The sequence below is a fragment of the Xiphophorus hellerii genome, chromosome 18 (genome assembly GCF_003331165.1).
Source record: "Xiphophorus hellerii strain 12219 chromosome 18, Xiphophorus_hellerii-4.1, whole genome shotgun sequence".
Taxonomy (NCBI): domain Eukaryota; kingdom Metazoa; phylum Chordata; class Actinopteri; order Cyprinodontiformes; family Poeciliidae; genus Xiphophorus; species Xiphophorus hellerii.
Genome location: NC_045689.1, coordinates 5,896,769 through 5,921,754, shown reverse-complemented (window position 1 = coordinate 5,921,754; position 24,986 = coordinate 5,896,769). Strand labels below are relative to the sequence as shown.

Here is a 24,986-nt window from a genome sequence, read left to right as displayed (position 1 = left end):
GCTGGACACGGGGACCAACAAGATGGCGGCCATAATCAAGATGGCGGCTTTAACGCCTCACATGACGCTTTGATTGACCCGAGCAGGTGGTCTGTCTGTACCTGATGGCGTCTGATGAGCCAACGTGGATTCAGCCCCCTGGTGGACAAAGTTTGCAGGTTATAAAAATGTTTATTTGTTCAAACTGTCACCATATTGTGACGTTTTTCTTCCAAATATTTTACTTTTGAAACACAAATTTTGAATTTTTTTCAAGAACATTTCTGAGACTGATTTAATTTTTTTCTGTCTACAATGTTCATTAATATTCAGTATTTTTCTGGTGATAAGTTTAACAAACATGTAAAAAACATTTTTTATTAAAGTTACTGCAGCTTTGATATAAAGCTGAGATGCATGAACCTCTGTTGGCTCCGTTTCCATGGTTTCCTGTCCATCTGCGATGCTGTCAGCACCGTCGCTGTCCTGCAGTCCCTCGTCGTCCGTGGCGACCGCGTCCTGGAGCGTCGTGTCCGTCAGACTCACCAACGTGATCTGAGACTGCTCCAGGATGCCCCTCTCCTCGTCCGACTCCTACAGAACCAGAAATCAACCCGGTTCAGATCCAGCAGGGGGAACTAAGACGGTTCGGTTAAAGCGGGATGTACAAACTTTCTATCTTGTGGGCAACAATTGTTGCCAGACTTGTTGCAAAACTTTGAGTCGTGCGCATACATGTTCGCTGCCTTCTGTGATTCAAGCCATTTGCGGCTACTGCTAACTAGATGCTAATAGCTGCTGAAGCTATCTAGCTTTTTGTACAGATGTTCTATAAAGGGGCTCCTCCTGATGAATAAGGAGAATTTTATCCCTGCATGAATCTTTTAACCATCAGAAGAGTAAATGTAAGCATGGCAACGATTGTTGCCACTATGAGCAGCACGACTTCAAAGTATTTTTACTCAAGTAAAAATAAAAAGTAGCAAGAAATTACTCAAAGTATCTGATAAGGAGACTACTCAAGTACTGAGCAACTGATAAAATTATCAAGTATTTAATATTTAACAAACACCAAAATATAAAGTTTAGTGGAATTATTTTTAAGGACAAAAATTATAATTTATTCAAGTCACAAAAAATAAAATCAGGCAAAAGAAAATGTTTCTAAATCAGTTTCTTTCAATAAAAAACTGATGAAACTTTAACAGAAGCTGCCGCTGTGTGTCTGTTAAGTGTGAATTTCTGGTTAAGACGTGTTTGTTTTTCATTCAGTGGGAAAAAAATCCAGAAATTTTACTCAAGACAGAGTAAAAATACTTCATAATAAAATTAGTCAAGAGTAAAAAGTACAGCATGCTAAAAATACGTCTAAAAGTAATTTTTCCCCCCAAAACCTTACTCAAGTAAATGTAAGTAGTTACTCCCCAGCTCTGCATAACACACAGCGCTACGCTAGCTGCTGCTTCTATTCATCTCGTTTTTCCACAAAACTTTAAATTATCTGATGTCTTAGATTATCGGCACCTGAACGAACCTTAAAATGATTCTTGTTTTCTACGTCAGTCAGATGAAAACATACCGGTGTGATTTCTGAGGTGGAGAAAACCTCCTGACGTTCACAGACTGGGACGGAAACTCTGGAGGATTTTGTCTCCGACGAGCCGAGAGCGGACGCTTCCCCGAAACCACAGGGCGGAGTCCTCGGGGCGGGGGACACGTGTGGCGGCGTCCCCGGGGCGGGGGACACGCGGAGCGGCGTCCCCGGGGCGGGAGACACGCAGGGCGGCGTCCCCGGGGCGGGAGACACGCAGGGCGGCGTCCTTGGGGCAGGGGACATGCGGGGCGGCGTCCTCAGGGCAGGGGACGACATCAGGACAGAGTCCTGCTGGACGCACTCGGAGATGACGAGCCGGGAGAAGGACTCCTGAACTTCTCTGCGGTGCGGCTCCTCCACTCTCAGCTGCTCCAGCGACGGATCGTCAGAGGTGTTGAGGTCAGGAAGGTGAAAGGTCACAGAGGGCTCAGCGGTTTCGTTGTGGGTGATTTCTGGTTGCAGCAGGTGAAACGAATCTGAGTGGAGAGAGAAAGACGAGTCGTTTCAGTCCAACTTTATTTTTGAAGAACAAAAAATATAGGACTAAAACAATTAACTGTGATTAATCGATTATTAAATTAGTTGATTATTTCTGTAATCAATTAATAGATATCTGGAGAGAACAGACTCAAAAAGGCAATTTGCTAAAACAACACAGAGCAGTGATTAAACAAAGTGTGCAAAAAATATATTAAGATAAAAATGAATCTGCTCTCCCAGTTTTAGCTTCACGTGGATAAAATTCAGAAAAAATATCCTTTTAATCACCTTTTGCTCTCTATTTATCAATCAGTTGCTAAAATATCATGACCAGATCAACTCTGTCTCTGATCTCATGGTTTTCCTGGTGGAGATGGGATTTGTCGTCTCTCCATCAGGTTTTAGTTCTGACCCAGAATCAGGTTTTAAAGTCATAAAATCTTCTGCTCTTTCTGAAGCTACGTCTTCAGGAAGTCACCCCAACACGGCTCCTCTATTAACCCTTTAACGTTTTCTACCAGCGTTGAACTAAGAAGTAGCTCCTATGATGAGAACTGCTATGTTTGCTAATTGCTTCTGGCTAGTCTGAAGGATCTCAGTTTCAGGGCTGCTCTGTGAGGCAGAAGTTTGGAAACTGCAGCTCTGAGGAAGAGCTGCGCATTGAAGGCGGGGCTAGGTCCACCCAACTGCATGGTTGCCATGGAGACTCATGCGTGTTTGAGAAATCCTTTAAAGAATCAAAGCACCAAATATTTTTGTTTGGGATTAACATTAAAATAATATGGAAAGCTTATAAAAGTCGATTTTACATAAAACTGCTCCTTTAATCCGTCTTTGCTATTGCTGGTAAATAAAAACAATATTTTAAATAAATAACCGTTTGTCCTGGTGGGAGCCGGTTAATCCTGGCGGCCCGCCAGGCTGATGATAAACCAAGGGAACCCAGACTACCAAATGACAGGAATCGGGTTCAAATGAGAAACGGCTCCTGATGTTTTCTCTCACCGTCGGCGCCGTGAGGGTCCAGGTCCTCCAGACCGGCTCGGTTCTGCAGCACCGGGTTCGAGGCGGGCGGACTTCCAGCCAGGCAACGCTGCAGTCCTGATGGTTCTCTGGACTCAGCTGCAGAACTTCGTTCACCTGAATTCGGTCATTAATTTAAATGATCTTTAACTTAAAAACCAGAAATTATCCACAATAAAACGCATACCGGAGCTTTCACTGTGCTGATTGGCAGAGACCTGCAGCTCTCCGACCAGAACCCTCATCCGGATCTCCTCCAGTAGCTCATCCGACCAGGACCGTTCCGACGTGTCATGACCAGCGCAGAAACCCGGACCCGGAGAGTCGGACTGTTGGGACAGGCGGCCGATCATCCGACTCAGAGTGGAGTCCCAGCCGCTCCGATCCGGCGGACCGGGCCTGGCACCGATCATGGAGGAGTGAGCCGATGGCTGGCCGACCAACCGCTCCAGAACCGAAAGCCTCTCTGGAGGCAAGCAGGACGGGTTCTGCTCCGGGTCAACAGGACAGAAACGCTCCAGGGCGGGATGACCCGGGGTCGTCTGCTCCTGAAAACAGCAGAAACGCTCAGATTCATCGAAGAGGACCGGAGACCGCTTCAGGAGCAGGAAGTGGACTAGAGCGCAGGGCATTCTGGGTAAATAAAACCTAAGCTAATGTGCTAGCCTAGCACTAGCAGCAGAAATGGCACCTGGTCTTCAGCCAAAGACTAGAGAGAAATCCTCCAACCGCTAAAATCCGACGCCTCCATCTTGTTTCCATCTGGTGAAGAAGGAAGTTGGTCTCTGATGCTCTGATTACATGTAGCTGATTTATCAGATCAACGGATCAGATCTTCTGATTGATCTGAACCTGGTTGAATGGATGAGTGACTGACCGGGTTCGGGTCCTGACCGGCCGTTGGGTGGCGCCGGACGTCCCGACGACGAGCCGAGGTCTCATCCTCCATCCTGGACGGCTGAGAGAGCGAAGAGCCGGACTCCTCCAGAGCGTCGCTGTCTGAGATCAACAGGAGAGTTTTTATCGTTCTAGACGTGAACCGGGCCGGAGGCGGGCAGAGAGGGAACTGGATCTGGACCTGTAGTTGTTCCTGCAGCGCTGAGCGAGACGTCAAGCTCTCTGGTGTATTTATCAATGATGCGCTGGATAACGCTGTCGTTAAACACCGAGTCTACAGGCGGACCGGCGGGGACGGACGAGTCCCGAAAACCTGCACAGGAAACGCCACCAGAACCCGGTCCAGTTGGGTTGAAGAGCCGAGGGTCGTCTGCTGAAAACAGGAAGCTGGCAATCATTTTTAAACCTTAGGCACATTTTCTGCTGAAAAATAAAAGCCCAACAGGAAATCATAATTACCAGAATAAAAGCCATAATTAGTTTTATTCATAATTAACAACAAAAAAGTCATAATTAAAATAAGTAATTTTGAGCCTTAAAGTCATAATTAGTCACAATAATACATTTTGCTGGATGATAAATTGTCCCATAAGTTATTGCCATAAATAATAATATTGTTGTTTTGAGATCATTTTAAAGTAATATAATAATAATGACATAATAATAAGAACTCATTCCCAAAAATCAATAAACTTTAAATTCTAGCGAACATTTAACACTGGAACTGGAAGACATTTTAAATATCCAAAATAAATAACACAGAAACAACCAATAAAACTAGTTATAAAGCTTTGGTAAACTAAATTATCCTCCAAAATAAAGGCTTGTTGAGACCAAAACACCAGACTGAAAACTTATCATCCAGTTTTTGGTAGAAAGACAAAAACAATGAATCACGCAAATAGAAATTGAGACAGGCCTAGTCATAGTTAATGGAATAAGTCATAATAAAATAAAAGCCTAATTACAGGTTTTAATTAGGATAATAAGAGCCGATGTTTCTGTTTTAAGTCGATCTTGACGGGTTTCAGGTCGTTGTGAAGGTCCGGCTGACACTCACCGACATTTTGTTCCGGGTCGGTGGAGACGTAGCTGCCGCTGGAGATGGTGGTGGAGGAGAGGCAGTCGGAACCGGCGAACCTGCAGAGAGCCTGAGACAAAACTGAAGACTCACTCAAGTTTGTTCGTAATGCACATTTCAGCAACAAGACGGTTTAAAGTCATTTAAGTTACAAAAAAAACAAACAACAAAAACATTCCAGTGGCAAAATCAAGAGAAGTCATGAAAAGTTGGACTAAAATAAATGACGTTCCAGTTATTACTAATCAAAGGAAACTAAACAGACAGGGTCTTAGTCTGGATTTAAAGGAACTCTGTGTTTCGGATGTTTTTCAGTTTTCTGGAACTTTGTTCCAGGTTTGTGGTGCACAGAGGCTGAATGATGCTTCTCCATGTTTGGTTCCGGTTCCGTTCGCTGTGCATCATCTGCGTAGCTATGGTAACTAATCTTCTTGTTATAACCTGAGCCAGTGAGAGCAGGTAAGTATTAAATAGGAGGATTGAGCCTGGAGGATTTTCCTCTGTTCCGATGACTTACTGTTACTTTAGGTGAAACTGTGGTTTGGTATCGGACTGCTCCCAGAGTCGGACCCAGCTATAGCGGTGTTGAATGCTGTGCTGAGGTCCAACAGAACCAATAAAACTTCTGATATTTTAGGATCAGAACTAAAGGACTGAGCTCAGTTCAAGTGTAGAAACCCTCATGAAAACGTGTTTAATGGACACGCTTCAGGTTCAGACGTTTCACATCATCGCTCAGTACACAGAAACACAGAACACATACACACCCAACAACAACAACACACACATACACACCCAACAACAACTCACACACACACAAACACCCAACAACAACTCACACACACACAAACACCCAACAACAACAACGCACACACTCACAGAAGCTTCTCCAGCGTAATCAGAGGCCGAGGCATTGTCTGCCTCCGCTCAGATTTGGCTAGATTTCATCATTGATCCACAGCCGGTGGACCTCAGAGGGGATTCACAGACAGAAAAAAGTCCAGATATGAAGTTAAATCCGTCTGATTGTCAGTAGAAGCACACAGACTGCGCGGTTTGATTGGCACGGTTACCTCTGAGGGGAATCTGGAGCTCAGAGCTGCAGGACCGGGCGAGTCGGCTCCTCTTCCAGAATCAGAACAAGGCGGTGACGTCGCTTTCATGGCTGAATCTAGAAAAACAGGAATGCATCACTGCAGTTTTACATCTTCTCCCTCAGCAGAGGTCGATTCCTGTGCATCCGTACCGGAATCAGACGACTCTGGAGTTGTTGCTGCTCCAGACAGCAGTCGCTCCCTCCAGGGAAGACGGCAGGAGGTCTCCGACCCGACCCGGCTCTCAACAGAACCATCCTGCAGATTAACTTCTGCTGGGAGTGAAGGAACGGCGTCTTCTGGACCTGAAAAGACGACCCGTCTCCCAGCAGAATCCGCTCTAAAGCTGGAGACGGACAGAGACTGCGCAGTCCTGTCAGACGTGGATAAAGATACAGAATCATCCTCCAGACTAAAGTCTGCAGGCCATAAAGGAAAGTCATTTTCTGGGCCTGAAGAAACGACCCGTGTCTTGGTAGAAGAATCCTGCAGGTTAACATCTGATAGGCGTGAAGGAACGTCGTCTTCTGGACCTGAAAAGAGAACCCGTCTCCCAGCAGAGTCTTTTCTACAGCTGGAGACAGACCCAGACTGTCTGGTGTCATGTACTGAATCCTGCAGATTACCGTCTGCTGAGCGGGCACGCATGTCGCCTTCAGTGTCTGAAAAGACGACCCGTCTCTTGGCAGAACGACACCGCAGGTTGTAGTCTGCCGGGATTGAAGGAATGTCATCTTCTGGGCCTGAAAAGGCGACCAGTCTCCCAGCAGAATCGGGTCTACAGCTGGAGACAGACACAGACCGCGCAGACCTGTCAGCCGTGGAGAAAAATCCTGAACCTTCCTGCAGGTGTGAAGGATCGTCGTCTTCTGGACCAGAAAAGACAAGCCGCCGTTCAGCAGAATTGGGTCTACAGCCTGAAAAGACAAGAATCATCATCAGGAGCTTCTCTTGGTTTAAAAACTGGACGAAACGGGTCTGGAACCAAAGGTGTGGAAGCGGACCTGTAACCCGACTCATGTTGACCGGAGTCTCCACCTCTTGGATGGCGCTGAGCTCATGTTGTTGAGGAATCATCCACTTGAAACCCAGTTTGACCCGCGTCACTGGAGGCTTCTGATTCCGTGGAGGATGGAGGAGTCCAGAAGGTTCTGGAGGAACGACGCTTGGAACCAGAGGAGCTTCGAAAGGAAAGCAGAAAGAACAGAACATATTTTAAAACAATTAAACTTGGATAAATGACACAGATCAACAACGCTGACTTTGTTGATCTGTGTCATGCTGTAATGCGGGGAGCTACCAGGAGTTAAATTACGCAGAAAAAAACGTAAATAATAATAGAGTTAAGATATGAAGGTCTTTCAGAATTAAATTTCAAATCCAGTCTTGGATGTTGGAGCTACAGACTCTTTATAATGTGAAGAAGTTATTGATCTTCTTGAGAGTCATGGTGAAATTGTGCAGAATGTTGTATGCATTTCATGACTAATTCACCATTAGTACATCTGTTACCACACACACACACACACACACCTCGGATCAGGGCAACACATTTTATATCAAGTCTGTCCACAGTTTGTGGTTTGAACATATTTGACTGATCTGAAGAAAACAGTAAAGGTTGAAGGTGAATTGTGACTTTATAACACCTGACATGTCAGTTATCACAAAACAAAAAAACAAATCGGTACTGGCCAAAGATCAGAAAATCTTAATCTGTGCAGCCCTAAATGAACAGAAGTTCAAAGACAAAATTAAATATCAGATTAAATATGATACGGAAAATCTGTCCATATTTAAAGGCTTTTGCAGCCTTAAAAAGGAGATGATGAACTCTTCTGTATAAAGTTTAAAAAACTGACTTTGCGAGCCGGAGGACCTCGGCAGATACCTCTTCCTCTAAGATCGGGCTGAAGGGAGTCGTCTCCGTCCTCCGGCTCCTCTAAGTGGGACAGACTTCCTCCATTCGACTCTTCGATGGCTCTCAGCAGAGTCGCCAGCAGCTGCAGCCGTTTCCGCTCGGCCTCCTGTGGGTCCGAAGCTTCACTGGGAGAATCGGAACCGCTCTGCAGGCGACCAGAAAACCTCACTCAGACTAAACGGAACAAATCCTGCATATTTTCATACAATATTAGAAATAAACTAAACAAGTAATACAATTTCTTTCTTAAATTAGAAAATAAACATTTTACTGCCTAAATGCAGCAACATAGTATTTCTCCAGTAAACACCTGATCATTTGTAGCAGCAAAGGATCCATCTGCAGCTAAAATAATCCTAATAATCCTTTCTGATGGATTAACATCAATACAGTGTAAGGCTGATCTGCTGATTATTATTATTTTGATTCACTAATTAGACAGTAAAAGTTGCTTAATATTTACAGAATTTCAAGCTAAAGCTGCAATATGTTCCAGGTTGAACATATTTACACACAAAGATTTTTTTTTATCTTAATGCAAAATGTTTTTATACAGGTTTGGTTTAATCACTGCTCTGAATGTTTTTTTCAACAAACTGTCTTTTTTGAGTCTTTCAACTCCAGTTAATCAATCACTGAATTAGTTGTGATTATGCCATTGATTGCTGAAGCCACTGACTCGTCTATCGGCGTCGATCAGAGCCTGCAGCGCCTCCTTCTGCCTCCTCATGTGCTGCAGCTCCTCCTCCGCTCTGCGCCTCTCCTCCTCTTGCTGCTCCTTCTGCAGCGTCAGCGCCGCCCTCTGCTCCACCACCCGTCTCTGGGCCTCCTGCAGCTCCCGTCTCCTGCGGTCCGCCTCTCTGGAGGTCAGGGTCATCGGGTCAAAGGTGGCCGAGGTGCTGGCTGACCCGCGTGCGGCGTCGGGTTCGTACGGCCCTGCAGCGACCGGCGAAGCTCTCGGTCTGTCCGGCAGGTGCTTCGCTACTCGCTCCATTATGCTGCCAGCAGATATGGATTGTAACTAGTTACATTTACTTGGGTAACTTTTTTTTGAAATAATGCACTTTTAAGGGTATTTTTACTACACTTTTTACTTTTACTTGAGTAATTTTATTATGAACAGATCTGGGCAGAGAATCCAAAAACTGAACTTGAGTAAGAGTAGAACTACTTTAACATAATTTTACTCAAGCAAAAGTAAAAAGTAGCCATTCAGAAAATTAAATCAGAGTAAAAAAGTATTTGGCAAAAAGTATCGAGTAACTGATCAAATTATCAATCATTTGATTAATAAAATTACTCAAGTAAAAAATACAGAGTATTAAAAATACAGTTTTCAAAAAGTTACTCAAGTAAATATGAATAGTTACTACCCAACTGATTATGAGGTATTTCAGATTTCTGGATTTTCTTCCCACTGAATGAAAAACAAACATGTTTTAACCAGAAAGTCACCAGACACAAACCTGGAGTTTCTGTTAATGTTTCGTCAGTTTTTTATTGAAAGAAACTGATTTTGGAAAAAAATACAAAATAAAAGTGTTTTTATTTTGTAATTATGTTATTTATATGAATTCTTTTCATTCTGTTCTTTAAAATAATAACATTTTTATTATACTAAAAATAATAAAATATTACTTTAACACATTTTTACTCAAGTAAAAAAAAAAAAAAAAAAACAGGTAAAAAATCTACTCAAGTACTGAGTAACTGATCAATTTATCAATCATTTAATACTTAAAAATTACATCATCAGATGGATCAAAATATAAGGTATTTCTACTCTCAGCTGAGAACAGTTTTTGGATTCTCTGCCCACCTCTGGCTGTCGGCGAGCGAAGCAGCGTCTGGTCTCAGTGAGCTGAACCGGTTCGTAATGGACGGATCCGACGGTACGCTGGAGCCGGCGCTGCTGCTGAAAGCAGGAAGTGACACGCCTGAAGGCACCGAGGATGTCGCTGGGTGACTTTCAGACGGGGGAGCGAGGAACGCAGGGTGAACGGGAGGCCTCAGCAAGGCGGTGGCGGTCAGGTTGTGGCGGATCCGGAGAGCTCGCTGGTATTCCTCCAGCCGCTGCCGGGCCACTTCCACGGATCTCTGGTGAATCCTGAAAGATCGCCTTCGTTCAGTCGGGCTGACGGAGCGGCGCTTCAGAAGGAGCTGAAGGAGAAACGATACGCACCTGTTCTGCTCCAGCAGGCGCTGCTGGTACTGTCTGAGCCTCCTGGTGGACACGCCTTCCTCTGCAGCCACCGCCTGCAGGAAACAGGAAGTTACCACTGCAGCAGATAACTGAATATGTCAGTTATATGCAGACATTCTCAGGAGTTTGCTTTTTAGGAAATAAATGTCAGCCAATAAAAATTTCAAGATGGACGTTGAGAAAAAATATATTTTTGCGAATATTTATTACATGTAAATACTCTTCATGTCAAATCATACATAATTGCCAATTGGTCTCATATAAATCATTTTTCCTAATAATTTTTTTCAAGATGGCCACTATAGTCGTCAAGGAAAATTAACTTCTGAACTAAAATCGGCAAGTAGATGAATGTATTTGGTGCTAAATTATAGCCCACATATTTAGAACCGTGGGAATCGTAAACATTTTCTTGATCCCGGTGGACATTTCTCAAAATGGCCACCATTGTTGCCCTAAACTCGACAGTAGATGTTGCTAGTGTTGAGCACGGCTAACCAAAAAGTTAGGATCATTGAGCTCTAATTCACTAAACAAGAATCTTTGTTATGCTAATTCTAAACATCTAAACACATTAAAATTAGCAGAAGCTAACACAAAACTGCTAAATAAATAAATAAAATAAATAGCAGGAGCTAATGCTAACAATGAAGACAACTGTGTTTTGGTCTGTGTTTCTCATCGTTTCCTCCCAGCTGATGACTGGTGTGGCACTCGCAAACAGCAAAGTCCCGTTTTCAGGTTTGGAATCAGATTTTATTTTATTACCTTAAAGTGGAAAACATGATGTGACATAAATTCAGCCAAGGCATGAAAATGTGTCGCAATTTATGGCAATATCTGGTGTAAAGGAACAAAAAAAGAAAAATGGCTGACATCCTGAAATTCAAGTGACTAATTGAAATGTGAAAACATAACCTGAGGGGGGAGCATTTCATGTTCATGCTATCCACACTTTACATATTTAATAGAATCTGCTGCAGTAATTCCACCAACATCCTGTTCAAACATGCTGGACCTACTTCTTCCTCAGAGGTTAAGCTGATCGGGGAGCGGTCCTGGACAGGAACCTGTGGTTGGAGGAGCAGCGCCTCCTGCTGGGCAGCAGCTCTCAGCTGCTCCCTCTCCCTCTGAGCCTCCTGCAGCATCTGCTCCAGCTCGGCTTTTTGCTCCTCCAGTTCCTGGAGGAGAGCAAGCTGCTGCTGTTTCTCCACCTCCAGCTCTGCTTCCTTTCAAACAAACAAAATGGTGAAAACTTTCAAAATATGAGCCTCCGTTCTATAAGTCAACACATTATCATTATAGGACTTAAAAATGGTCTCAAAACAGCAACATTCTCATTTACTTCATTTCTGGGAGAATTTGACACCATGACAGGCCAACAATAAGACATTTTAACCGTTTCTCTCACCCGCTTCTTCCGTTCTTCTTCAGCTTCCTGGATTCTGCTCAGAAAATTGGCAGGAAGTGAACGTTCTGCTGCTGGTGGCGGTTCTGCTGGTTCCACAGCTGCATGAGTCAAACAAACACACAAAAAACACAAACAGTTAAAAATAGAAACATTAATGTTGGAGAAAAGCACCTAAATAATTCTGATTTCAGAAAATGATGTAAACGATTATTGTCATGAGAGCATCAAACTGACAGTTCATCGTTGCTATGGAGACAAAGCAAACAGAGACGCACTCGGTGCAGGGACGCCAGGTTCACTGAGCGTCTCGGGGGTCAGAGATCCGGTTTCGATGCTCATGTCTCGCTCTGGGATCAGCTCTGTGTCGACGGACGGAGAATCTGCTGCAGGAACCCGGCTGCTGCCGTTGATCCAGTCGGTTCTTTGGCACCGGATCCGATCCAGGAGTTTCCGGAGCACCAGTCTGGGAGGAGTTGCGCCTGCGGGAGAGAGTTTGATGTGAAACGAGACGCAGACATGAGATGAAGGGAGTGTTTAGTCAAAACTTTGTTCACCATCTGCTGCTTCCTGCTCTCTGCCTTCAACTTCATCCCCAAAGTCATTCTGAATATTTTCTGCTTCAGGTTCGGCGTTTTCATCCACAGTGACATCCAGGTCCTGATCCGGGTCCAGATCCAGATCCTGGCCGGTGCTGGATGAGGTTGGGAGAGGCTCCGGTACCAGCTGGACCACCAGGTCACCTTTTACCCCTGAGAAGAGAAACGACTGAGATGCAGAGAGGCTCAGGACTAAGGATGCGTTCACACCCGCCCCATCTATTCCGCTTTAATCCATCTCCAGTCCGGTTGGCCAGAAAATCCGGTTCGGTTGGTGAGGTGTGAATGCTAAGCTAACTCTGGTCCACCTACAAACTTCAGTCTGGGTTCGGCTGAAGTGAACACCGGTGCGGTTTGAATGCATATGTGAACTCAGCAGACCAAAGCAGGAAGTGGACTACAGCGCAGGGCATTCTGGGTAAATATAACCACAAAACAAACATGCTAACCTAGCGTTAGCAGGAGATATGACTTGTGGTCTTTAGCCAAAGACAAAAGGAAATTCCTACATCCACTAAAATCTGACGCCGCCCTGTTTTTGTTGAAAACATTTGGCTTTAGGAGTATTTGTTACTTTAGGAGATGGTTAAGCTTATCTTTTTTAACTTACTTGAGTAATTTTATTTTGAAGAATTGCTTCTATTATACGAGAAAAATGTCTGGATTTTCTACCTACTGGATGAAAAACAAACATTTTTTAACCAAAAATTCACCAGACAGACACCTGCAGTTTCTGTTCAAGTTTTATGAGTTTTTTTATTGAAAGAAACTGATTTGAAAAAATGTTTGCCTGATTTTATTAGTTTTTTTTTTTACTTATAAGAATTATTGGCATTTTTGTCCTTAAAATACCAAAATTTCCAATTAATTTTATATTTTGGTTTGTCTGATATAATTTTTAAATCTTAAATGATTGATAATTTGATCAGTTACTGTTAGGTAAATTGTATTAGTAATTATCAAATATTTGTTGTATCATGTAGCCTTGTAGTTACATTTAGATAATGTTTCTGTGTGTTAAATAACTTTGATTCTATCCTGAGATTTCCCTGGGAAATAGGGGTGACAGCTACTCTCAGCAGCTGTTGCCCTGCAGGACTTCCTACAAGACAGAGGTGTTAATTGCTCCCAGCAGAGTTTTACATGCCTGACAATAAACTCTGCTCTGTGCTTCTTTGTGATACAAAGCCGTTGCTTTGAAGCTATGCAACGTGTCTTATTCGACGCCGTGCCTGGAGAAAGAAAGATTTAGAGTATAGATAACATGTGTCTAGATTAGTGAATGTCATTAGCGCTGCAACCATGCTTTGACCCCACCCCATAGAGTTGCAGCGCCCCGTGTGGCAGGGTTCCTAAAATCAATAAAAGAGAGGAACAGACAGATGTGTGGCAGAGCGGTTGGAGATTTGTGACCAAAAGCACATCTCTGTCTGCTCTCCTCGCGAGTATAACAGAATCTAACTCTCTTGTCTTTCTTGTGTTTGTTTAAATTGTCTCTAATAGGTATAATAGACCTGACATTATTTGGTCCTTCGAGCCGGATGCCAAAATACCGGAAGGATTCCAGCGGGCATGGTGGACCCCAGTAAAGACCGTGCGCACGGCAAGTTTCCTAGTGGAAGCTTATCAGAACCTGTTCAAGGGCTGGCGCTCTGCCTGCCTGCTGGGATCTTACGGTTGACGGCTCTGAGGGGAAGACAGAGGGTGAGTGGATTCTTGTTTAAATATGTGGCGAATGACTGAGGGTCATTGCGCGAATAAGAAAACCCTGTAAATTCTAGACTCTAACAGGTAAAAATAACACTGAATCCGTGAAGGGCGTCCGAAGTCCTTACGTAAAAATTTCGTGGAAAAGGCGCACGGAGCCTAGTATAAACCTGCAGTAAAATTTCATAAATTGGAAGATAAAAAATAAAAATAATAAAATTTAAATCAATTAGCCGATAAAAATAAAAATAATAAAATTTCCTCAATTCGATATATAATAATAAAATTTAATCAATAATAAAAATATTTAAATCAGGCATTAAAATTGTAATTGGAACGGATGGCGGAGTCCGGCGGAGCAGGCGCTTAAGTTCCGCAACAAACGTATGATTGTGAGTGTGATTGGAGATATAAATACCGCTTGGTGTTTTATCTCATATAAAAACAGTAGGGTTGTAACCAGCAAACCTGTCTTGGATGCAGAGGTAAGAACCTCCCACTCGAAAGAGTTGAAGCGGGGGTTACCACTACAGGTATTTTTAATTGCTGGCCTACTGAAGAGATCTCCAGTTTATAGGATTCCCTAGGAGTCGAAAAACTGGACAAAATTTTATAAAAACGTAGATTTTTATAAAAAAAAATAAAAAAAAATAAAAAATGGGGAAGAGTCTAAGTAAAATTAAGCCGACAGCCAGTTTAAAATCAAATGACTGGAAATATGTTGAAAATCAGGATCCGCATAAAATAAAACATTTAGATAAATGGATAACAAACTATAACTTTGACGGCCGTCTAAACTCACAGAAACTAACAGTACTGCAGGATGAAATAACGCAAAAAACAAAGTCAAACCCAAAGAAAATGCGCAAAGAAGGGTATGAGGATGTAAAATTTTGGTTGGAATTAGCACAAAAAAGAGAAGAGGAGGAAGAATCGTTTGATGAATACAGCCTGAGAATACATCAACATTACATAGGATTGAAAACTGGGATTTTAGATGGATGCATTAACCACGCTATACACGTAGAAAAGGTCTCAAAAGAACAGACAAAGGTTTCAGGAGCCTTTTTCCCAGATGAGGAGCAAATATTATATCACGACAGGAGAGGAAGAGGAAGATTTAGGGGTAGAGGTCAGAACCCCAGAGGACAGAGAGGGAGATTGGGAAGAGGGCACTACAGACAAAACAACTTCAGACAGAAAAATTTAGGAGGATGTTGGTGTTGTGGGAAAGAAGGGCACATAGCCAGATATTGCCCAGAAAAATACATAGATCAGTCAGCATGACTAGAATCAGAAAGTTTAGAGAGTGAAGAAGTCCAATTTAAATCTACAGGATTTATTATCTATGGACAGTGTAAGACCAGAAATAACACTTTTCATGCAGGGATGGCCTTATGTAGCTAGGATTAGTTTTGATTCCAACCACTGATGGGCACATAGCGGTTAACAGGCAGTCGAGCAGCAGGAGGGGGAGGGGAAGTAGCTGAAATTACCAAATACCAACATAACAAAACAGAAGGGGAGGAACAAATAGTACAAAATGCAAAACTATACCCCGACTTGCCCGCACCCCCACACTATGAGGAGAAAGGTAGTGAGGGGTCTAACACTAGATCACAAAAAAGCAAACTTTAAGTGGTCTAAGAACTGGGGAGAAACTTTTCTCCCTCCCCCATGTTGCCCTTTTAGAAGAGCCAAATAGTCAGCCACACACGACTGATCTTTATCCTATGATACAGTTAGCAAATCCAAATGTAGGGGAAGATGGAGCAGCGTCCACGATTCTGGTATATAGAACGTGGACCTCCCCGCATGTAACTCTGTTTAAATAAACTAAAAAAAAAAAAAATAAAAAAAAAAACCCAAAACACAGATGATGTCTTTTCTAGGATTAACTAACTATTGTCGAAACTGGGTGCCTAACTATGCAGAAATTGTGGCCCCTTTAAGCAAACTAATGTATGAAAAAGATCTGAAAATGTCTTCCTCTTTGGAATGGACAGAGGCAGCAGAGACAGCACTAAGTGAAATAAAGCAGGCCCTAGTGTCAAGTGCTGCGCTCGCCTTACCAGACTATAAAAAACATTTTTTCCAGATGGTGGATTGCAAAGGTCAGTATATGACCTCGGTGCTAGTTCAGCAACATGGTGATAAAATGAGACCAATAGCATATTTTTCTTCCAAACTTGATAGTGTGGCGTGCGCCCAACCTCCCTGTGTGAGAGCAGTGATTGCTGCTTCTATGGCAGTAGAAGTTAGTGCTCCTATTGTACTGTTTCATCCGTTAACATTAAAAGTACCACATGCAGTTTCAGCACTATTATTACAAACAAATATGACTTTCTTATCGCCTGCGAGGCATCTCTCCTGTATGAGTACATTATTATCACAACCTCATCTAACTATTGAAAGATGCACGATTTTAAAATCCTGCAACTTTGTTACCTCTCCCAGATGATGGTACAATGCATGATTGTCAGGCAGAACAAAATGCAAAGAGTAGAAATGATTTAAAAGATCTACCATTAGATCAAGGTGAAATACTTTTTTGTTGATGGTTCCTCAAAGAAAAATGTACAAGGGAAAACTCAAACCGGTTATGCAGTAGTGACTGAAAAACTAGTGTTAAAAGCTGAAAAACTTCCCTCGCACTATTCAGCTCAGGCTGCAGAATTGATAGCGCTAACCACCGCTTGTAAACTAATGAAAGATAAGGAAGTGACGATTTACACCGATAGTCAATATGCGTTTGCAACAGTACACACGTTTGCACAATACTGGAAAAATAGGGGTATGATAACTTCTACAGGAAAACCAGTAACTCATGCAGACCTATTAAAAGATTTACTACAAGCTGTGCAGCTACCAAAACAACTAGCAATCTGTAAATGTGCTGCACACACCACAGGGAAAGATAAAGTGTCTCTAGGAAACGCCTTCGCTGATGAGATGGCAAAAAAAGCAGCGGAGGGACAAATAAAGGTCTTATATATGGAAAAAAAAAATCAAACATATGACAAAAGATCCTAAAAGACATGCAACAATTAAGTCCTACAAAAAAAAAAAAAAAGAAAAGGATCTTTGGATTAAAAATGGAGTACTAAATAGAAGATCAACTTGGGTACATTTAGTACATTGCAAAAAGGATATTTCATTTTAAAAGTAGCTAAAAGAAGACAAGCTTGGGACGCTCACTGACCTGCAGTGGAAAGCCCAGGTAAACAGGGGGCTAAACTGATTAGAGGTTTGGTCGTTTGAAACTGGTGAAGATTGTCCACAACCCTGCAGTGTTTTTAGGAGCTGAACAAGTTTGCAAAGTTTGCTAAAATGTACAAATTTGTTGTTGAAGGAAAACATTAAGTTAGAAATAACTTATGGGTTAATGAAAGAGGATCTGGTGGAACTTTTGTAGAGAACAAGCTACAGCTGTGCTGTAACTTCTACCCCCACTAGATTCAACTAATTAACATGTGAAGCCTCTTTGCATACCACTATTTTTAAGTGCGAAGCAACCCCCACTTGTAGTAACTCAGCAAGACAGAACGAGAAGGTGTGATGTAAATCACTTTCGCTCCCAACATCTAAAAGTACCTCCTGACAAAATATCAGTAGAGGAACAACAAAAGGTTTTTAAGTTCAAATTTTAAAACTAGAAGAAACTAAAACATATCTGATGATTCGAGTGCCAAAAGCCTAATAAAGAATTAGGAGTTCCTCTTGAAATCCTTATCGGCTCTCTTTCCTGCCATAAAGTCGGCCCCTCCGAGAAGTGGGGGAGGGATTTTATGGTGGGGTTATAGATTTGCTTTGTGATCTGACAATAGAGGTTGCTCAGATTAGTGGAACTTTAAAATATAATTTGTGAAATCAAAAAATATAAGGATTTAATTAATTTTAGAGGATCTTTATCATTACATAAGGCAGGATTGTGCTTAGATTTAGTGAAACATTTTCTCTTTAGTGTAAATAGTTTAAGCAAGTAAATACTTAGTGAGCAAGGAATAATGTGGAAAATGTTAAATATAAGTTTTTTTGCATCCAAACACTGATTTACTGTTTTCCTTTAATATTACTTTATATATTGAGTAGTGAGTAGTTTGGATTTTTATTTTTGAATTTGTTTTCGTTGGTCTGACTTTTTGGTTGGCTATTTGTTGTGCACTCATTTAGTTAACTTTAAGTGTCCGTTCTTTATATTCGTTAAATATAACAAATTAATTTCTTTCTTTTGAGTTATCAGTTTCCTCTGGACCTGTTGCTCATCATGCAGATGAGCTCCAGCTGATTGGTGTCCATATATGGGTGTCAAACTTCCTTAGCGGGCCATTCCATTTGTTCACCCAGAGAGGGGGAAATTTGGTTTTTAGTTTAACTTCTTTCATTTGTAGATTTGGTAATATTCTGACCAGTATTTGTTAGGTTTTTGTGTGTTTAATTACCGCTAGTGTGTGTTAATGGTCTGATCAGCCACTATTTAAGTTCCCCTCATGTCTTGTTTGTTAGGTCAATTTGTGTTTGAGTTTGTTCTGTTAACAACTGAATTGTATTTGTTATGTTGATTTTAATTTGGGCCCAATTTATCATTTTTGGATTTCCTTTGTAGACTATAGTTTTTGAATTTTCTTCAACGTCTCTCTGGCTGGTTAATGCAAAACCTTCACAGAGTTTTAATTGGTGAACACGCCTTGTCAAACACTAGTGAAAATTTTTGAGGAGTTTGTAAAATGAATTATCTGACAATCATAAGAGTAAAATGAGATAAGGAGCTTTAAAACTGTAACGTTTTGGGAAAATAGTAATCTTGAAGATTTAAAGCATGCTAACATAAATTGTTTTGTTTGTTTTGACGAGTTTACCTTTTGGGAAAAAGGCAGCATTGAATTTGATAGAATTTCTCAGGGAACATCATAAACCTGTTTTCTCAACATTGTTATTTAAAGTAGTAGACATGTGATGCATTAGCAGGTAATGCATCATCTGGGGGGAGAATATGTTATAGGTTTATCTTTTATATTATTTGAATAAAATTTTTTATTTGAAGAACATGTTTGATCTGTGTTACACATAAAAAAAGTGAAAGGAAAGATATGGTCTGGTGAAAGATGTTTCTTTTGAATGGTTTTGAGTCGTTCTCCATTAAAAGATGTTCTGACAAGGGGGCTAAAATATTTTGTAACCAATAGATAACAAATTTATAGCGATTACTGAAGCATATTTTGGTAAATTAACTTGGGAAAAAATTATAGAAATTAAAAATATTATTGTGTTAGCCATTTTCAGAGCATTAATTTAATGGAGCAAGAATGCTTTAAGAAATGTTTTGAAGAATCTGTTATTGATTAAAGTTATCACTAATCAGTAAAAGTACTCAGGTGGGATTATAATGATTTTTCTAAACTTGATTTTTGTTTTGATTTACATCCATTTAAAACGATTTTGAATAAAACTTTAAATTCAACGACAAGTAAAAGACCTAGGTTAAAATTGGTATATTTTGAAAATGTCTGGATTTGTTTCATTATAATTTCTCCAAGTCTAACTTTTTGAATTTTGTTTAAGGAAAACATGTTGAATGTTTTAGACAAATAACCAGTAAGATCCAGTTTGTACTATAAAAGTAATTTAAACTGGACTGTCTAATTCACATTGATATTCATTGGTTTGATGATAAATGTAAACTGTACAACTGCAGCAAATTTTAAGCTTTTGTTTATTGTTTTGTTTTGTTTGTTTAGTTCTATTTTATAAGATTGGTTTAAGAGGAAGATCTGCATATGTTTAACATTTTGGCAAAATATTACTTTGGAAACATGTCTTTTGAAGCTGGTGATTACAGGGTTTTGTGCATTAATTTCTCTGTTATTACCTGTATCTGTATATCCTACATCTGCGGAAAAACTGATACTCTCTTTGTCTAGTGTTTTTTTTCAGAAGAGGCAACACTTACAGAAACGTGAAGTGACATGGAAAAATACAGATATTGATCCGACATGCATCGATGCCATCGGAGTCCCTCGTGAAGTGCCTGATGAATATAAATTAGTTGATCAGGTTGAGGCTGGTTTTGAATCTACAATTTGTTGGTGATGCACGATTGACAAAAACGTAGACAGAATAAATTACATCCATTACAATGTGCAAAGACTGGACAGCTGGACACAGGCTGGGTTCGAGGCAGTCCATGAACAGCTGGCTGCTACTTCACTGATGGCTTTTCAGAACTACATAGCTCTTGACATGCTGCTGGCTGAGAAAGGAGGGGTGTGCATGATTTTTGGAGAAAAATGTTGCACATTTTTACCAAACAATACAGCAGCTGATGGAAGCTTAACGAAGGCCATTACAGGGCTACGCACCCTTAATGGCAAAATGTAGGAACTCTCTGGAGTGGATACTTCCATGTGGGATGCATGGATGGATGCCTTTGGGAAGTATAGAAACCTTGTGTCCTCTGTCTTAGTAACAATTGCAGTTTTTGCTGCAATTTTGACTTTGTGTGGATGTTGTTTTGTTCTATGCCTGCGTTCTTTGTTTAACCGTCTCATTACCACAGCAATTTCACCCATGGAGGACCAGATGGCACAGATGTATCCTTTATTAGAGAGAAAATCATTTGAAGAGACTGTTTTTTGGAGTTATATGAGCGGTGCAACAAATATTTGTTAAACAGGGCGGAAATGTTAGGTAAATTGTATTAGTAATTATCAAATATTTGTTGTATCATGTAGCCTTGTAGTTACATTTAGATAATGTTTCTGTGTGTTAAATAACTTTGATTCTATCCTGAGATTTCCCTGGGAAATAGGGGTGACAGCTACTCTCAGCAGCTGTTGCCCTGCAGGACTTCCTACAAGACAGAGGTGTTAATTGCTCCCAGCAGAGTTTTACATGCCTGACAATAAACTCTGCTCTGTGCTTCTTTGTGATACAAAGCCGTTGCTTTGAAGCTATGCAACGTGTCTTATTCGACGCCGTGCCTGGAGAAAGAAAGATTTAGAGTATAGATAACATGTGTCTAGATTAGTGAATGTCATTAGCGCTGCAACCATGCTTTGACCCCACCCCATAGAGTTGCAGCACCCCGTGTGGCAGGGTTCCTAAAATCAATAAAAGAGAGGAACAGACAGATGTGTGGCAGAGCGGTTGGAGATTTGTGACCAAAAGCACATCTCTGTCTGCTCTCCTCGCGAGTATAACAGAATCTAACTCTCTTGTCTTTCTTGTGTTTGTTTAAATTGTCTCTAATAGGTATAATAGACCTGACAGTTACTCAGTACATGAGACGACTTTTTACCAAATACTTTCTACGTCTTACTTGAGTAATTTCTTGTTACTTTTTACTTTTACTTTAGTGAAAACATGTTGAAGTAGTGCTATTCTTACTTGAGTACAGTTTTTGAACCGAGTCTACCGAACTATCAGGTGTGTAAATGGCCTAAATCAATCCTTAGCCGAGTCGCCCTCACGTCTCTCTCCGGTGTACATGTCCTCGAAGGCGAACTCCAGTTCCCTCTGGAGTTCCTCCCTGGCCTCCTGCCTCTGGTAGAGAGGCTGGAAGATCTGTGGTGGCATCCGGGACACCTGCTGCCTCCGCCGCAGCAGGTCGGTCTGCTGCAGGTGCTGCAGCTCCACCAGGAGGCGCTCCCGGTCCTGAAACCAGAGGCTGCAGTTAAAACATCTGCAGCACAAAAACTACCATCTGAACAGAAGATGGGTGATGTGAGAACAGTTCACACGACTGCATTAAAAACATTCAAAACGTACAAACAGAAGAAAAGTGGGAGACATGGAGACTTCAAACCAAAGACAGCAAAGAAGAACAGAGCAAGAAACCAACAAACTGAATAATGAGACTAAAGGGCTGTTAGAAAAATCGCTACCAAGCAAAAGTTTCTTTCTTATTTTACATAGTGCTGAATGTGAACATAGAGAAGTTGCATATAGGAAAATTCCAATAAGAAGGTAAATGATGAACATTCAAAAGTCAAAAGAAAAACAAAGAAAAAGTAAAATCAGGATGACCCAAAACTAACGGCACATCAGAATGTAATGCAAAAAGAGGTTTTAATCTGCCAAGATTAAAGCATTGGATAAAAACTAGTGGTGCACAGATTTCCTTCATTCTGCAGGATCAGTGATTGGCCAATACTTGCATGTGAAACTAATCTTATTTGCCTCTGGAAATACCTGAAAATCAGCAGCTTTCTCATTCTGCAGTGAGAGGGGAGGGAGGAAGGGACTGACTGGCTGGTTTTTATTTCTGTTATTTGTTTTGTTATTTTCAGATGTGTTGTATTTTAGATATTTAAAATGTCTTCCAGTTTGAGTGTTAATTGTTCTTCAATAAATTTACGTTTATTGAGAGGGTGAACTTGCTTTATTATGCCATTATCAATTAGAAAATGGTCTCAAAACAACATTACCATTGTTTATAGTGATGATTACTGGGATCATTTATTGTCCAGCTGTCGTGGTGAGTCAGTGTTTCAGGATTGGAGGTTTACCTGCTCCAGCTGCTCCCTCCTCAGGGCCTGCCTCCCTCTGACCCGGGCCTTCTCCAGCTGCTCCTCTCTCCTCCTGTCCTCCTCCCTCTGGAGCTCCTGCAGCCTCCTGGACTCCAGGTCAGCTTCCAGTCTGGCATCAGACTGCAGAGAGGACCAGAGCTTAGAGTTGGCGGACATCAGAACCAGAAGCAGAAGCAGAAGCAGCTCTCTGACCTGCAGCGCCTCCGGCTCCTTCGCCACGGCGCTCTCTGGCATGTGATAGCGAGTGGTAGCGAAGGCGTTCAGATTCGACCTCTTCACCATGTGGGACTTCCTGGGATCGATGTCCTGCTCCAAACAAGAGACAGTCAACACTCAGAGCCACAGCTGGGCATTTACAACGCCGTTCATCATTTATCATGATGAATTTGTTACCATGAGAGGAATTTACATTTATTGTTGTCATGATAAATTCCAACTAATGATGCTTAAATAAAAACATAACTGTTTGCATTGTTTGATTAACTATTTTCGCCACCAATAAATGTGAAAACCAGAGCTACACTGATCCGATGTTGATATCCGTTTCTATCTCAATATTGAAGAAAAATCTAGATATTTTACATTATATTTAGAATTCCTAATTGCACTTTCTGACCCATTGTACTGAATGTAGTCCAGGTACATTTACCTTTGTGTTAAAAAAGTAACATTTTAAGTTAATTTGGCTGTTTTTCTGTATCAGATATCTGATGCTAAACCTCAGATATCTGTAACGGTATCGGAAGTGAAGAGTGGTGCGTCACTTGTGAAAATAAGATTAACAGCAGCCACTGTGTGCAGTTTAGTGATGCAAATCACTCTTCTTCATCTTACTGGTGTCCTAAAGAAACAAACTGATGGCTGAGCCCTGCAGTTACAGCTTTAGTTTCATAGCAATGGTTCCACAAAATACGGTGATAAAACTTTGAGTGCCGGTCAGCCACCGCTACTTGGACCAAATAAATCTGCCAGAGTAGGAAAACAATCTGAAAACGGTTGAATTTTGCAGGGAAAGCACCTGAATGGGATCAGGCGGAGGTGGCGGGAGTCTGGCCACTTTAGCTGATCGTTCCTTCTCCGTCTGCAGCGCTTTCTTCCTCGCATTGATGGATCTATAAATGAAGAAGGGAAGCTATCGTTCTGCACCAACTCAAATGTTTTAACAGCTTTCAGGTCTCTCACCGTTTCTGTCTCTCCTGCTCTTTAGTTTTTTGGATCTTGAGTTCCTTCAGAGCTTCACAGTAACGCTCCTCTGCTTTAGCATGATGGTCCTCCTCTCTCTGAGCAGCAGCTGCCAGCTCAGCTTCCTGAAGCAGAAATGGAAACCTTTTCCGTTAGCTTATTATGTTAGCCACATTCTGGCTCCACAGCATCGTGTTTCTCACTGCTAAGCTAGGAAGCCTCTGCTAGCTCACGGTTTCCTTGGCGCTTCTGTGGCTCTGACCGATGAGCTGCAGGCTCTCCAGATACAAACTCTGCAGCGTGTGCAGCTTCTCCCTCTGACGCCTCTCCCAGTCCTCCCTCAGCTGCTCCTCCAGCTGCCGCAGCTCCTGCTGCCGCCGCTGCTCCACCTCCCGCCGGATCTGCAGCGCAATTTGCCGCTGCTGCTCCCGCACCTGGACATCCAACGCACAACATCATGTCAGAAACTGGTTCTGGACGAAGTTTCAACATAGAAAGTACTCCAGGTCCAGCCATTCTTTCTGAGTTTGGTTGTTCTTCTTGTGAAAAGGGAGTTGTTTCTTTCCACTGTTACCATATGCTTCCTCTGGATCAAGCTGAACAGTTTATAAATAGAGCTTCTTTGTTCAAATAGATAACTTTTTAACATTTCATATCTGTGTTTTTAAAAAAGCACAGTTATTTGGATTGAATCTGACTGGATTAAAACAGAATAATTACTGAAATCTGGGTTGAAGCGACAGAACCTTCTGGTAAAACCAACCATTACCTGCTGGATCCGTAGTTTCCTCCGTCTGTCAAGCTCCTCACGTATTATACGAGCCTCTTCGTTGGGACTCAATCTTAATTTCGACACTTTTCTCTTCATTTTCCTCAAAAATGCTACCGGGCACTTTCACAAAAGCGAGTTTCAATGCTAATTAGGCTAACATGACTTCTCTCAGAGTCCAAAATCCGTTCCTTTCGAGCCGCAGCAACCATTGTAACCTAGTCCGACGGTTAAAGCGTGAAATAAAACCTTAGTTATGTCATAAATAAAAGGAAAAAACAGCTAAATGCTCAATTTTTGGAGAACTCTAACCCGTTGAACAAAACCGACCGTTTGTGTTCCAAACGTCATATCCGGTGGTTTAAACTGACCGCCTTAGCTTTTAAGTACTTTGGTTCCTACTTCCAACCATTTTTGATTTATAAATATATATTATTAAATTATAATTACATTAAAATAACAATAACTTGATTCCAACATTTTTGAAGCACTTAAAAAGTTAACAGCCAATGGTATTGGAG

General features: G+C 41.6%; 1 protein-coding gene and 1 long non-coding RNA gene across 2 annotated transcripts; both read right to left on the bottom strand.

Moving 5' to 3' along the window:
• On the bottom strand, positions 1-24,816 carry LOC116707948 (uncharacterized). The gene is made up of 27 exons (XM_032545656.1): positions 24,466-24,816; positions 23,930-24,130; positions 23,697-23,821; positions 23,533-23,626; positions 22,707-22,820; positions 22,494-22,634; positions 21,456-21,639; positions 12,238-12,432; positions 11,959-12,162; positions 11,684-11,781; positions 11,295-11,501; positions 10,252-10,325; positions 9,889-10,176; positions 9,448-9,486; positions 8,749-9,067; positions 8,040-8,214; positions 7,153-7,329; positions 6,301-7,065; positions 6,128-6,225; positions 5,034-5,124; positions 4,155-4,346; positions 3,954-4,075; positions 3,264-3,624; positions 3,059-3,193; positions 1,559-2,049; positions 403-573; positions 1-138 (listed from the first exon to the last, which is right to left on the bottom strand). The coding sequence occupies exons 1-27, from the start codon at positions 24,562-24,564 to the stop codon at positions 58-60; spliced, it is 5,241 nt and encodes a 1,746-aa protein (XP_032401547.1). The 5' UTR covers positions 24,565-24,816; the 3' UTR covers positions 1-57.
• Positions 13,556-21,156, bottom strand: LOC116737539 (uncharacterized). The gene is made up of 3 exons (XR_004342840.1): positions 21,036-21,156; positions 19,889-19,893; positions 13,556-13,584 (listed from the first exon to the last, which is right to left on the bottom strand). It is a non-coding gene; the product is annotated as an uncharacterized LOC116737539 (long non-coding RNA).
• Positions 24,817-24,986: the final 170 nt, after the last annotated feature.

Bases quoted from the DNA above. Each gene is read 5' to 3' on its own strand.
- LOC116707948 (XM_032545656.1), bottom strand. From the start codon at position 24,564: ATGAAGAGAAAAGTGTCGAAATTAAGATTGAGTCCCAACGAAGAGGCT. The intron at 23,822-23,929 runs GTGAGCTAGCAG...TTTCTGCTTCAG, and splicing joins ACAGAAGCGCCAAGGAAACC to GAAGCTGAGCTGGCAGCTGC. The intron at 6,226-6,300 runs GTACGGATGCAC...CTGTTTTTCTAG, and splicing joins TCCAGAGTCGTCTGATTCCG to ATTCAGCCATGAAAGCGACG.